Source organism: Pygoscelis adeliae, unplaced genomic scaffold (genome assembly GCF_000699105.1).
Source record: "Pygoscelis adeliae isolate BGI_AS28 unplaced genomic scaffold, ASM69910v1 Scaffold349, whole genome shotgun sequence".
Classification (NCBI taxonomy): domain Eukaryota; kingdom Metazoa; phylum Chordata; class Aves; order Sphenisciformes; family Spheniscidae; genus Pygoscelis; species Pygoscelis adeliae.
Genome location: NW_008825608.1, coordinates 1,049,687 through 1,063,622, shown reverse-complemented (window position 1 = coordinate 1,063,622; position 13,936 = coordinate 1,049,687). Strand labels below are relative to the sequence as shown.

General features: G+C 43.8%; 1 protein-coding gene across 1 annotated transcript in view; it reads right to left on the bottom strand.

Annotated features, from left to right (window-relative positions):
- NINJ1 (ninjurin 1) overlaps positions 1–10,388 on the bottom strand; it is a 66,334-nt gene extending 55,946 nt beyond the window's left edge. Inside the window, exon 1 of the mRNA XM_009332585.1 lies at positions 10,287–10,388. Coding sequence (XP_009330860.1) covers positions 10,287–10,388 — 102 coding nt within the window. The remainder of the gene's footprint in view (positions 1–10,286) is intronic.
- Positions 10,389–13,936: the final 3,548 nt, after the last annotated feature.

Genomic DNA, 13,936 nt, shown 5'->3' with positions numbered 1-13,936 from the left:
AGCAGCTTGGTTTGCCTCTCCCAGGAGGAGGGGCGCACGAGCCATTGATCTCTCATCCAGTCTGCAATTATATGTCTCCCTCTTCCACTCTCCCCCTGGGGTTGCACCCACGATTAGTATGCATTGATTCTATACCAACGTGGCGACGTGTGTATTTTCATACGTGAGGGGGGGTGCACACCATTTCCTGGGTTTCGCAGAGCTTGGGTGTTAGCCTTTAAAGGAAAGCATGTTCCATGGGAAATGGACATGGAGGGTCAAAGAGAACAACGGAGGCTTTTCTTAATTCTACCTCATTCTCATATAATGGAACATCATGAAGACCTCCAGTGAAGGGATGATAATGCTCACAGAATTTAGCTGACATCTGGAAAAGAAATTAGGGTGTCGGAAAAAACCTGCCTCTTAAACTGTTCTGATTTCCAAATTCACTGTTACTTGAATTAAGCATTCTGTGCTAGTTTTTCATGTTGATATTATCTTGGAGTTGGGAGGCTGTTATTGGAATTCCACTCTCTAATACAGCCATTCCATTATTTTGGTGTTGTGTACTACTTATGACCTTTTTAATATTCTGTCATTTGACTGACTTCCTATTCTTATTCTTTTTGCTATTTACAGTTTTACAGCCCCGTGGGGAAGGAATAACTGCACTGACTATTAATGAAAATGTAGACTGCTGAAATGAGCAAAATGGTTTCTCAAACTGCTACAGCGCAGTATATTCATGAAGCTTAGGAATAACAGCAGCCTTGTCGCAGTGGTAGTCCTCAGCTCTATTCCCACTGAAGTTTCTGAGTGTTTTGCCGTTGTCTCATTAATCTGTGGAGAGCAGAAACAGCACTGAAGAGCTGTTCCAACAAAATTTCTAGCAATAGCATGTAAAATTGTAAAGAAAATGAGAAATTTTGAATACAGGCGTTAATGGGTTTTTCCTCCTCAAGTTCATCACAGGTTTTTTTTACAGCAACACAGAGTACGAGTAATAATAAATGAAGTCTTAAGATGTGAACCAAAGAAAGAACAAGAATCTCTGCAAAAAAAAACAGGATTAAGTTTAAGTGCCTGGTCAGCGAAATTGACATCAGAAAGATCCACTTGGACTTTCAGCGCAATTGTTTTATTATGGTTTTTTTTTGTGATCCTGCAGTACAAGTTTACTCATCCATCCCACTGGTTATGAGGTTAATTGTGCAAGTGTCACACTCCTGCATAACTATTTGTAGAACCACTGCCTCTGTGAACGCACACGTCTGGGACATAAAAATGTCCAAAACAAAAAAACAATATGTTTTTATTTTTTTTAAAAAAAGATTAAGTTTAAGTGCCTGGTCAGCGAAATTGAGATCAGAAAGATCCCCTTGGACTTTCAGCACAATTGTTTTATTATGTGAGAGCAGTATCAAATAGGAAGGAACCCTGGCAGAGACCTTTTGGTCTCTCTCGCCCTCAGTGCCTGGCCCATGATAGCATGAAGATGACTGTAAGCATCTAGAGCTGAAGCAGCCCGCAGGCTGCTGAGGGTGGTTCCTGCCCCCGGGGAAAAATGGTCCCCTCTGAACAGCTACAAGGACTCCGTGCTACTGCAAGATTGCAAAGTGCCAGGATGGCTCCGCTCCTGGGGGCTGGCTTGGGGAGCTAGGAGTTCTGTCCTGTTTTGAACAGTTTATTTTAGAAGAACCAAATGGTGGCAGAATTTTGAAGATACATTATTGCTAGCGTTCTGTACACAGCTGAAATCCAGGCGAGGGGTTTAGAGCAGAGAGTTAATAGTATGCATGATAACAAGCAATTATGAATTTATGAAGTTAAAGTTCATGAAGGAATTCTTTTACACCTGCCTGAATGAAATAGTGCAGATACTTGCACACTTAAAGAAGCAGAAAAGGAATATGAGCTCAGAGTATAATAGGCTCCAATTTTTTCTAGCTGTTGCATTACTGTGGCTTTGATAAGATGCGCAGGGCAGCACTCCTGTGCTGGGGGTGGATTTTTCATTTGCTTGTTTTGCAAGCTGTAACACTCATAGTTAACTTTTGAAGAGCATGTGCAAAGTAACCGAATAGTGGAGAAAATGTGCGCTTCAACTGAAGGGAGAAAATCACCTTGTACCATGAGCTATCTGCACCATATTTAGGTTCTGATTTTCCCATACATGTGCTTGCATGTTGTACTTTGTCAGGCATGTTTGGCTAGAAGGTTAGTTTTGCTCAACTGCACGCTTTGTATCCTGGTAAAGGTAGTGTGGTAGCCCACAGGAGTAACCCCGTAAAATCACAGGTTGGGATTAAAAGTACGGTCTCCCGATGCTTAATTCTTTTGATGTGTCGTCCGTCATGAAGCAAATGACCCAAATTACAAACTGGGTGTGACACAGCACGAAGAGGAAAGAGGAGGGGCACATGCACGATTGACTTTGTAATATCATGCATAAAGAGTATGGGAAGAAGTGCTGAAAGAGGAACTCTAAACTTGTACTGGGAAAATTGTAATCAGAAATGGCATGGTTTATATCCTTCTGTATTTCTAATCGTATTGTTGTCTGATCTAATCTAAAGCCTGAAGGCTTCTTGCTGGGTGAAAATTGCATGTGGAAATAGAATCTAGATAAGATGCCTGTCATCTTAATATCAAAGCACTTGAGTCCAGGATGAAAATGGCAGGTTTTTATTTCAGAAAAAGAAAGACTTTTCCTTCTGTGGGATTCTGTGAACAACATGATTCAAAATGTCCCAAATCGTTGGACTGCAGAAAGTCAGACGGAGTCAATTACGTTTCAAAAACATGGCCATGGCGAGGTGTAACTAATCAACTAACCGTGATGAATTCAGTATCTCACCAATATATATTTGCTAGCCATTTCTTACTCTCTTCATCTCACAAATGAGAAGCATAAAATACCTGCAAACACTGTTCTCCAACAGCATTTTTGCATTTGTCTGGAGTTTATGGAGACAGTCGGCAACAACTGGTTCCAGCCATTTCTGCCACATCTCTTGGCTTTCTGAAAAAGCTGCTTAAAATCTGCACCACACTGAAAGTGCCTTGTTGCAGAGATTTTTAATTTAGAAATACTGTCTTTTAGATTTGCTTTACCCAAATTATTTAACACCATATCTCAGAGTATTCCAAACAACAATGAGAAAACTCATTGAGACCCCTTAATTGCACAGCTGAAGTGGAACCCTAGTGCAGCACGCTGCCCCTGGCAAAACGTTTAGACTACATACCTCTCTGATTAGTCTTTAGTTTCAAGGCAAAAATAAATGCATTTAGTAGCAGTCGTTTTGGGATTGTCTTTGAGGATCGCTGGAAAGAGAAGAGTGATGACAGGTAGGTGAAACATATGACCGGTAAGTGAAAGATAGCAGTGCAGAAGCCTGGTTAGGGCCAAAGCTACTGCATGAGGAAAGGCAGGTATCTATAAATAAAGTACATAAGATGTAGAAGCTGATAAGGAGAGAGGATAGTGGAAAAGTGTGCTCTGTAAGCCAAATGAGAACATATGGCTTAAGCTTTCGTTGTGTGTACTGCGATTATCACCATAAAAGTTATCTGAATGTTTTCCTCCCATAGCAAGAACCAAAAACATCCCTTTTATCCCAGAATTAACAGAATCAAGAAAAATACAGAATCTCCAGGAGTCCTTTTGCAGCCCAGTCCCCTAGGAGAGAAAGGGAGAGGGTGAGACACCCCTGACATTCAGCAGAGGAATCCTAGTTATGCCTGCTCTTTGCCAAGTCCAAATCTGTCTCTTGTGAGAATGCTGCTGGCTTGGTAACATTCAGCATCAAGGAATTTGTGTTCAGAAAGCCACTGGCTCCCAAATGGTGGTGGCTGTGGGCTAATTTCAGGGGTCAAAGGGAAATGCACAGCCTTTCTCTCCTCCACTAACCTCCGATGCACCAGGAGGACCCTTTCTCTAAAGTTACTTCTGCTTCACATTCGTCCTAATCAAAGAAAAAGAACTTGTGTCTTTATTAGCCAGTGGAAGAAATCCCCTTTCTCACGTAGGTGCATGAATTCTCAAGACAGTTGGAGTGGGGTCATGTGTCTTCTCACAGTTTGTGCTTTGGAATTTGTCTAGGCAATTTTGACTCCCCCGCAATGAGATACCATAACGCACGAATGAGGATGATTGCAGCGGTTGCTAATGAAAGCAGGTTAATGTATAGAATATATTCTGTCTGGTTTATAGCTCCTGTAACATTGGGACCACTTGGTTAGTAGACAAACCCAAAGAAGGGTTCCTACCTGTCCTAAGGCAACCCCAAAGCCTCTCCCCCGAGCGATTAACTTCCAGCTTTGCATTCTCTGCAGCACCTAGCAGACTCCGGAGCAAACACGGCTGGCACAGTTTACATTGGGCACCTTCATTTAATGGGATGGGCTACTGCAGTTCTTCTGTTGAAATGAAGAAATTGAGAGGTATTCTGTGACATTACAGATGAATTTCTCAGCGCAGGAAGTAATTGAGTAAATTGAGAATAATGTCCTTCAAAGCATCTATAACTCAGCCTTGCGGCCTTCTGACGAGGGATATATTAAAGCAAATACTGCAGTTACAAATTAAAGCAATTGCAAACATTAAAGCAAATAAAGCAGTTACAAAAACGCTGACAGCGTACCATCTCAGCTGCTTCTGCATAACTTTGTGTTTTCACCTCACTAGCATGTTTTTACAGTAAATAAGTGAGAAAGGGATCCTGAAAGAGCTCAGATATTACTCCGGTGTGCTGCTCTGTAGAGTGTTTGCTAGCAGTCTGCCTCCTAGTTTAGCCTTGTAGTTAGCGGTTTCTCATAGCTATTAAATGGGATTAAACCCAAGCAAAGAGCAAATTGCACCATTTTCTGATATTCCTTCCCATATAAGCAACTGCTGGAAAAGACTGGCTTGGCAAGGAGCTGTCCCAAATCCCACCGCCCTCCTACTCCTCCGAGACCACACAAGTGCTTAGTGTGCTTAGAATAAGCTACTTTCCCTTTGGGATCTGGATTATTTGGCCTTCGTACATTGTACAGCTCTTAATGCCCCACGTCCTCAAGCGTTCCTGGGAGCCGTGGAAGCCAGTGAAGACTGGGCTTCCATTTTAAGCTCCAGACGTCCACCCTCCGGTTGCTGGGGACCAGCCGCATCTAGATGTGGGTGAGGCACAGTCCCCTCTTCCCCAGACTGTGTAATTTCTCCGTTCGATCCCTAAACATCTCTTTCTGCTGGCATCCCCTGGTCACAGTGGAGGATCAGTACATGCTACTTTCCTTTCTAGTGTTTCTTCAGGTTGCCAGGGAGACAGTCATCTGTCTGCACGTTACAATCCAGGCGTTTGGGCCCGATTCCTCCAAGAAATAGTCAGGGGTGGGATTTTTTTTCCTCTCAACCAATTCCCCAGAATCACTTCTCCCTACCCGTGCCCTCCCCTGTCGTTTCTCTCAGCTTTTAGAAAGCCCTGCTGGTGACAGGGGAATGGCCTGGGATGGAGGGTGCGGTGGCCCGGATGGGGGCTGCTCCTGGGACGGAGAAGAACCGTTTGTCACGGACCTGCGCCTCCGCCCCCACACGTCAAAAGATTTTCCTCAAGACTCAGTGACCTGGCACAACCCTTTCAATCACGCTTCCCTTTCAAAGGAGCTACAGGATAATGTGTGAAGACATGGTGTCACACAACAACACAAGACGGTGTTACATACGTTTGCGCTGTCATAGGGTGAATAAAGAGCGAAAAACAGATGTGTAGCCGGTATCTTTTTTCTTTTTGGCTCGTCCCTGGCCATGACCAATTTCTCTGTCGTTTCACGGTCATGAGGAAATTGCATCCTAGGAAATTCTGTTGGTCCCATCTTCCTTTCCTTTGCTGCTTCCCCAAGCGAATTAAGAATCTGGTTTGATAAGACTTTTTCTGTGTTCATTTCTCTCTGTGCGGGACGTCGCTCCTGTTGTGGAAGGTGCTCTCGCTGGCCATAAGCAACGCTGCAAAACGTGGTGCTGCAGGCAGATGAGTGACGGTGCTGGTCCGGGAGCATTCTTCAGCCGCCCGCAGCTCTGCAAACAGATAAAATAACTCCCTGGTTTGGAGCGTGTGCAGTCTAAGTAACATGAGATCCAGAAATATTCAGGAGACTGATATTCAGTGAGAAAAAAGGAGATGCTTCCACAGAACGATGGAGAAAGGCAGAAAATACACGTTACTAGACAAGGGTGGGTAGATATTTACATGTGTAAGACCAAAGTGGGAGACGGTGAGAAGCTGAACCTAGGAAAAGACGACTGCTGTTCTGTGATACTCTGGGTTGTGAAGGCAAGGATGACAACAGAGCATAGCGACGAGTTCAAACAGAGCCATAGATACAATGCTGAAAGCATCACCGTTTTTGGAATACATTCTAGGCTAAGAACACATGTTGCTAGGAAACTTTTATATTAAAAGGCATTCATCTTTAAACCTCGGGAACATAGTAATGGCTTTTCCTCCGTGCTGGGGAAGTTCTTTTAATGTCAGTCCTGATGTTACTTAGACAAGTAATATGTGACAGGGAGAAAAAAACCTCAAATTGTCTTGGGCCAAGATTAAAATCTAACATTATTTTTAGATAGCTTACAGGGTTTAACTGAGCTTTAGTCATTCTGGTCTGACTAATAAGAGACTGATAAACAAAGATGACGTGAGAAGATGTTATATGGAATAAGAATTGAAATATGTCTCGGAAAAGGTTTAGTTGGCCCAACGCGGACGATAACTTTGGCTTATGGCAAGATTCAACAGACTGCTAGCCGGAGAGGGGGACAGCTAATCAAATTCCTTCAGGTTATTGCATTCTCATCCACAGGCTTTCTGGCTTTCAGTTTTCTCATTTTATACAAGTTCTGTATACAAGCCTCGATAGCTCACATAAACTCCTTTAAAAATCCCCAAGCATCAAATCTCTTGAGGCCGGTTTCTAACAGGTTTCTAATATTTTTTTCTGACGTTAAAGACCTGCTTCCTGAGCAGAGAAATCTTTAGAAAAGGGTAGAGCTATTTATGGGATTCTCTGCTCAAATGAGACATCCAAATCCGGTTCTAGTAGTTCCTAACCCTAATACTTTAAGATGGTATTACCTATTTTTCTTGTGTGCTTTACCCTGCATTTTGTTCACTCTTTTTTCTTTGTTTGGGTTTTTTTCCTCAGTTTTTCCTTCCTTCTCTCCCTGGCTTGAGGGTAGCTGCCATCCTAACACTCCCTGGCTGAGGCGATGGCTAAGCCAGCACCCTGAGATGCCTGACGGTTGCAGTGGCGACTTCAGCACCTCCCTCGTACTGCTGCCATGCTCTCCATCGCGCCGGCTCAGTCGCCTGGGGAATGGCACGGTAAACCAAAGTTACTGCTTTTATTCCCCCGGTGTGCTCTCCCCCCCTGCGCCCTGGGCACACCGAAGGGCTATCTGACTTGTTTGCCATGCTAAATTCAGAATTTAAAACTTGTTATATAACATGTAATGGTCCCCTTAAAAAAAACAAACAAACAAACAAGCAAAAAGAAGCACTACTGCTAAGAGTATTATGGGTAGTTTTAACAGACTTGTATTACTAATATCACTGTGTGACATGTCCCAGGGTATCGGGAGCTTTCCCATAGTACGTTCAGCCTCAATCTCTTCACATGTGGCAACGAGAACAGGGAGATCTGCCTTTCTGTCTGGCACCTGCGGGACGCGGGGAATTCTCTTCTGGGGGAGCACCGCACTTCTGAACGGTTCACCGAGAGGGGAAAACACCGTGTTAGGACTGATAGTAAACGTGTTGTTAAATGAACCTAGAAGTAACATCCTTGGAGTTCTGCGCAATGAAGTTTGGGTTTTTTTTCCTAGGGGAAGGTGATAGCCTTTATCACATCAGCTGATACAGCTGGAAAAAAGCAGACAAGCTTTTGGACCCAACCTAATCATAACTTAAGACCCGTCTAGTAAAACCAGAGTGGAACAGGCAATCTGTGGGACAGAGTAGGGCTTCTGAAGGTGTTCCTCCCTTGAGGATCAAGACTGTCGGTTAGCGCTTGTGCTATGCCATCGTCTTTGTTAGCTTCTCTGGCATTCTATCTACTTTTCCTAGTGTTTTCATAAAGGAATATGGGTTAATTTAGCAGCTGGAAACCTTTCAGGGCAGGAGCCATCTTTGTTTTCTGTGCTGGTAACACCATCTGTGTCCTGGCTGATACACTGCCAGCATAGAAATGGGTAACACCAGACGCTTATGTCCCAGACGCGTGCGTTCACAGAGGCAGTGGTTCTACAAATAGCTACACAGGAGTGTGACACTTGCACAATTAACCTCGTAACCAGTGGGATGGATGAGTAAACTTGTACTGCAGGATCACAAGCTGAATATTATTATTGTAATTATAATATTGATATATTATTATTGTTGTTATTATTATACGAATAATAATTATATTGCAGGGCATCTTTCCCCCAATGCCCTGCTCATCTTCCATGTATGAGTTGGAGAACAAAAGTAGCCCCATACTTAATTACGGCAGGCTGAAGGGAGATTGCAATCGCCTTTGAAACCATTCCAACGCACGGACGTTATGGTAACACCTTCTCTCTTATGCCACTTGGTGGAGCTTAGTGATTTTGGCTATCACATACATCGTTTTGCAAACTTACTGTTTGATTACACAATCAGTTGTCAGTATATCTTGAAAACGGGCCAAATCCCTGCTAAGGAAGTAAAACCAAAAGCGTACCGTAAGTTCTAACAAACGATGCTGATTCCTACCTGCTAATGAATTTGGTAATCCCCCATTCTCCTCCTGAAAGCAATAAAGCACGTGGTGTTTTAATTATTTAAAGAAAAATTTAAAATATGGCTTCGGATCTTGGTATTTATGGTATACAGGATGAGAGATGGGTAGAATTATGTCATGTTTGGTTTATTTTTCAGATTTAAAATAATGTTTTAAATTTTATCTTCCCTTGCAGAATTTTGGGAATGTGTACATGCATCCGGGTGAAAGACCTCACGTTCATTTGAATGTGTGCTTTTCCTCAACAAGCATGTGAACAGGGAGCAGATTGACAGTTAAATAGGGAAACGATTGTATCACACGCTGGTCCTGCCTTCATTTAAATCAATAGCTAGTCAGGTCAATAAACCCAGGACTGGGACCTTGGCTAATTATGTGCTCAGCCAAAACACTTGTGCTCAGAGCCTATCTGGAAATTCAGGGTCTCACACCAATCTGACTGTTATCGTCTAAACTATCTGTTGTTAAATATGAATTAGTTGCTCTACAAAACTTACTGAGTCCCAATTTTGAACGTTTACCTAATAATTTCTTTATTCTAAATTATCAAACAAATAATACTGTCAGATGAATGCTACCTGGTGTTTTGGGAATACTGAATTTTGACACCTGAATCTGAACTTCCGACCTTGGAGTTTGGTACCCAAAGTGAGATCCGTTGCTTTTTTTTTTGTAGGTATGTTGTAACTGAGAGGTCTCGATGATTCTTCCTAAATCCTTTCTAATGCAGGATGCCTACTGCCTAAGCAGAGCCGTGAGAAATAAAGGTTTCAAACGCGGTCTCTTTGCTGTTGTCAGGGAAGAGAAGGAAAAAGAACAGAGGACTCGGTCCCGAAATCTGTGTTCTGCAGTCTTAGGTGTCTTCCTGTGCAGGCGGCTTAGAGAGTCAATGATTTTTCTGGCTTCCTCTTAGGAACTGGAAGCAGTAACTGTGCAGCTTCTTTTCACCGTGGTATCGCCCGAATTCTTTTTTGTTGTGTTGGACTGACAGATGAGAAGGAAATTTTTGACATACACATTTATCAAATAGTGAAAACTGTTAGTATATCAATGTTCTTCTGGTGTGGCATTTTACAAGGCATGAGGGTAAGAGCAAAATTCTGTTAGGAGCTCTAAAAGCAATCCCACGCTGGCTGTAACTCTCCGTAACACACATGTACCGGTGGCTAGTGTTCAGCGTCTGTCCGGCAGTACTTATTACAAGAAAAAAACCAGTGCAAGTAATTCTGCCCAGAAGGACGATGCAGCTTAAACTGGCTTTTTCGGACGTTTACAGGGGAGGTAGCAGAGCGAAGAGCGAGATTATACTGAGCAACTACATATGACTGTATGGGACGACACTCACAGTGCACGTGGCTGCCTCTCTTGTATGGTCCACGCTCCTTGTCCACCCATTGTTTCCATTGATGGACCTCTCTTATCCAGATCGCATTGCGTATTTTCTAGTGATCCCCTAGCATTCCCGCAGACCAGTCAGGATTGAAAGGCCGGATGTCACCTACCTCAGTCACCTTGGGCATGTGGAAAGCTCCTGGTCCCTCTGACTCCTTAAACGGGCTTGGAGCTCCGTGAGCCTGTGTGGTGACAGCTCTCGGGAAGTCCATGGTGTATGCTCCTTACTCACAAGTACTTAAAAATGAAGTGCCAGTGTGCTGAATAGGAGACTTCTCATGAAGAGGGTGGAGGATGAAGGCTGCTTGGAGCATAGGTGTTGACTCTTCAGGTGTTTCCTTTTCATCCCTGTGTGACACGGTCTCTATATTACTTACTTATATGGTTTACCTTTGCGCGTAGTGTTCTTAGTTCAAGTTAATGCCATAGCAGGCGTACTTCTGACTGTTGACTGTTGATGACAGCGGTGTGTTCGGAGTCACCAGAACCAGGCAGACGAATGGACGCGTTCCTCAAACCGCAGCGCTGGTTCTTACTCTTGTTTGTAAAATGAACCTAGTCACGTAATGCCGGCTGCAGGAGGGGAGGTTTTTGTGTTAGGGTTACATGCTCTCATCACTTCTTCAATTCGTAAGAAAAACAGGATCAAAGAGCTAAGTACAACAAGCAGCATCACGTAGAGACGAGATCAGCAGATGTTCTTATTAAACTTAGAAGAACTTACACCTCATCTTTCACGTTAGGAGGAATAATGGCATCGTCATTATGTCTTAAATCTGCCTATTTTGCAACACAATGCGTTAGATGGGCTCTTTGATAACATACAGCTTCATGCTAAAAAAAAAAATGTAAAGGCTATTCACTTGCTCAGCATAAACATTAACATTTTGGAAAGTCCTAACTGTGCCATGAAGTGCCACATTTGACTCATTGATTTGGTCTGTTTTTCTCTGTTCCTTATTTTGCTCTAATCCTTGCTTTGCTCTATCCATCTATTTTATTTTCTTTATAAAGGTACTGCAGGGATCGTAGCGGAAAATGGCACGAGAAGAGGGAGAGAGGTTTCAAAAAATACCAGTGTGCTGTCTGAACTCTTGCAATCCTCGTGGCCACACAGAAGCCCTGGGAAATGAATTGCGTAGTTCATTTGAGTTTATTGCAGGCTCAAAGCCATAATTTCCTGGCAAATAAAAGCAGATAAATAATTAAATACAAACTTTTGAACTACGCAGTAATTCTAAAACGACTATTAATCATCGGTCAGATTTGGGGTGGGAAAGGCGGTAGCCTGCCTGTCTAAAAAATAAACCTCACCTTCATGAATTGGCGTGGAGAGATGACGCTCCGTGTAAATCATATAGAAGCGCAAAATAACCGTGCGCTGCCACTTTGCTGACTCGGCTGCCCTTCAGGGAGGCCCGAACACAGGGCAGAGCCGTTTCTCAGGCGGGGGCGCAGGGAACACACCTCACTAAATCCATAGAGCAATGAAGATACTGTCCATTAACTTCTTTGCAGCACCATTGAGTTTGTTTATTTTAAGGAACTTGAGAGGTAATGTTATGGCATATTGTTATGGGCTGTGTAAGCTGCTGTTAAAATCTGTAGGAATTAAAAACACAGAACAATTTTTGAGTTTAAGATTGTCGTGCATGTTAGAACGATGTATTGTACCAGCGTCATCCCTGAGGGAAAACAAAGGTAAATGGAGTTTATCCCCTCCTGAGATGGGTGATGCCCATCTTGCCCAGCACTTGCTGCCTGGCTCGCTGTACCCGCTGGGTGAGTTTGCCAGCAGCATCCGTCATTTTGACATACAGAGAGTCTTTTTTTAAGCATTTGTGTTAGGTTTGTATTAGGATGACTTGAACTATTGTATCTATAAACAAATAGTTAGAACAGAATACAGATGACCTAACTGAGAATATATTGTGAAACCGGGTTTTTAAATTATTATTATTCTTCTTTTAAAGAAAACACAGTTCTTATATAACCCTGCATTAGGGCGAGCGGCACACGTGCAGCGGTAAGAGCACACCCTGGGTGCAACTGAAAGTAGCTCTCAATAGGTATTTGACCTGTTTTTAATCCAGTTATAAATGATATAAAAATCAATTTAATAGAAAACTGGAGGCCAATATAAATGTTTCCACAGTCCCCTGCAAACACTTATTTTAAACAAATATAAAATACCTCAGTATCTGAGAACCTGAAAGTCAAGCTGTTAACGTGGAGAACTGGACTTAACTTCCTCACTCAAAATTAACAAATACGGGAAGAAAATAATGGCTGTTATTAGGCGAAAATGGTTATTTTCCTCCCTTTTAAAAATAACACTAGCTATTAACTCGGACAAGCTGTCCTGCTCTGTGTTGGTTAGTGGCCGACTGTTCCTGACATCAGTCAGCAGAGCGGTGAGGGGAGTCACGGACAGAACGGTGTTAATCTGCTTGTCAGGTGGAAATACCCATCTGTGCTCCGGGGGCCATGTGCGGCTCATTCAGCTTCTTGCACGGAGGGAGAATTTCGTCCACGGGGATGAGCAGTTTGGCTTTCATACGTACAACGAGCGGTTCTCCAAGTCAAGGGCTTGACTAAGGTGGCTCTGTCTGAGGTAGCACCTTCACCACCTTTTTGGTGAAACGTGATATAATTTACAACGCCACCTGCATACCAGCGCGCTCTCGGGGGTGAATCTACTTCAGGCTTGCTCTGGTGATGCTCTAACGATCAGGAAAACTGTAACCGTTTACCTTTTCCTGTGCCCTTTGGTAATAAAGCATACGGTTGTCTGTCTGTCTGTCTGTCTGTCTGTCTGCTGGCTCGCACAGAGCTGAACTCAGGACAGCAGAAGAATCAATAAAGTGTTTCTGTTCTGGGTAAATTGAGGCAGGTAGAGGAAACTCAATAAAATAGCTTATGGAAACGCAGCTTGTGGGGCTCTGTTCACATCAGCTGAGGAGTCTTTGGCTAGATGGTAGAAGTGAAGAGTGTGTCAGTCTCTACCTTTAGGTTTCCTTAAAGTCCACCCCACGTAGTTGTCAAGCTCTCCTTGCCAAGCAGGGGTGCAGGCCGGAACGGCAGGCTGCCTGTGGGACTGCTCAAACAGAGAACATTAGAGAGCCGAGGGCCGAATGTCTCTCCAGCTGCCGTGTCCGTTGTGGCCACTGACGCCTGGGAAGGCCTGGACAGGCGGCTCCTGAAGGCTAAAGAACAATCCTCTGTCTGTAGGGAGCATCGTTCTGCTGGGAAAGGCCATCGTTAGCTGCCGTAGAGCACTGGATCATACTACACACCAGTTCCAGAGCTGCTCACGCTGTAACACGTCGCTCTATAGGCGTAATACAGCCGGGGCGCGGCACTGGTCCCCGGTCCTCTTGTCGCTGCCCGTTGCCGCAGGCTGTCAGACTGCTGTCCGAGGTCACTCACTTGAGGATGTTCAGCAAATGCATAGCAGCGTGGAAAATGTCAAACAGCAGGAGTGTGAAGACGCTTTTTCTTTCTGTTTAAGTACTATTAAAAATCATCCACGTAAACAGATTCAGAGCACTTGATAGCGGATCATGATTAAGCCTGTGACGTGCGAATTATGTGACTTTTTCAGTAGTCAAACGGACACGGGAAGAGCACTAGGCACCTACGTCCAGACGTAGGACAGCACAACAAACACCAGAGGAAACTCAGCCGTGAGAAGGAGGACGTGAGGACGGGTCTTGCTTTGCTTGCCCGGCACTGAGGACTGGTCGGGAGTCACCGGTGC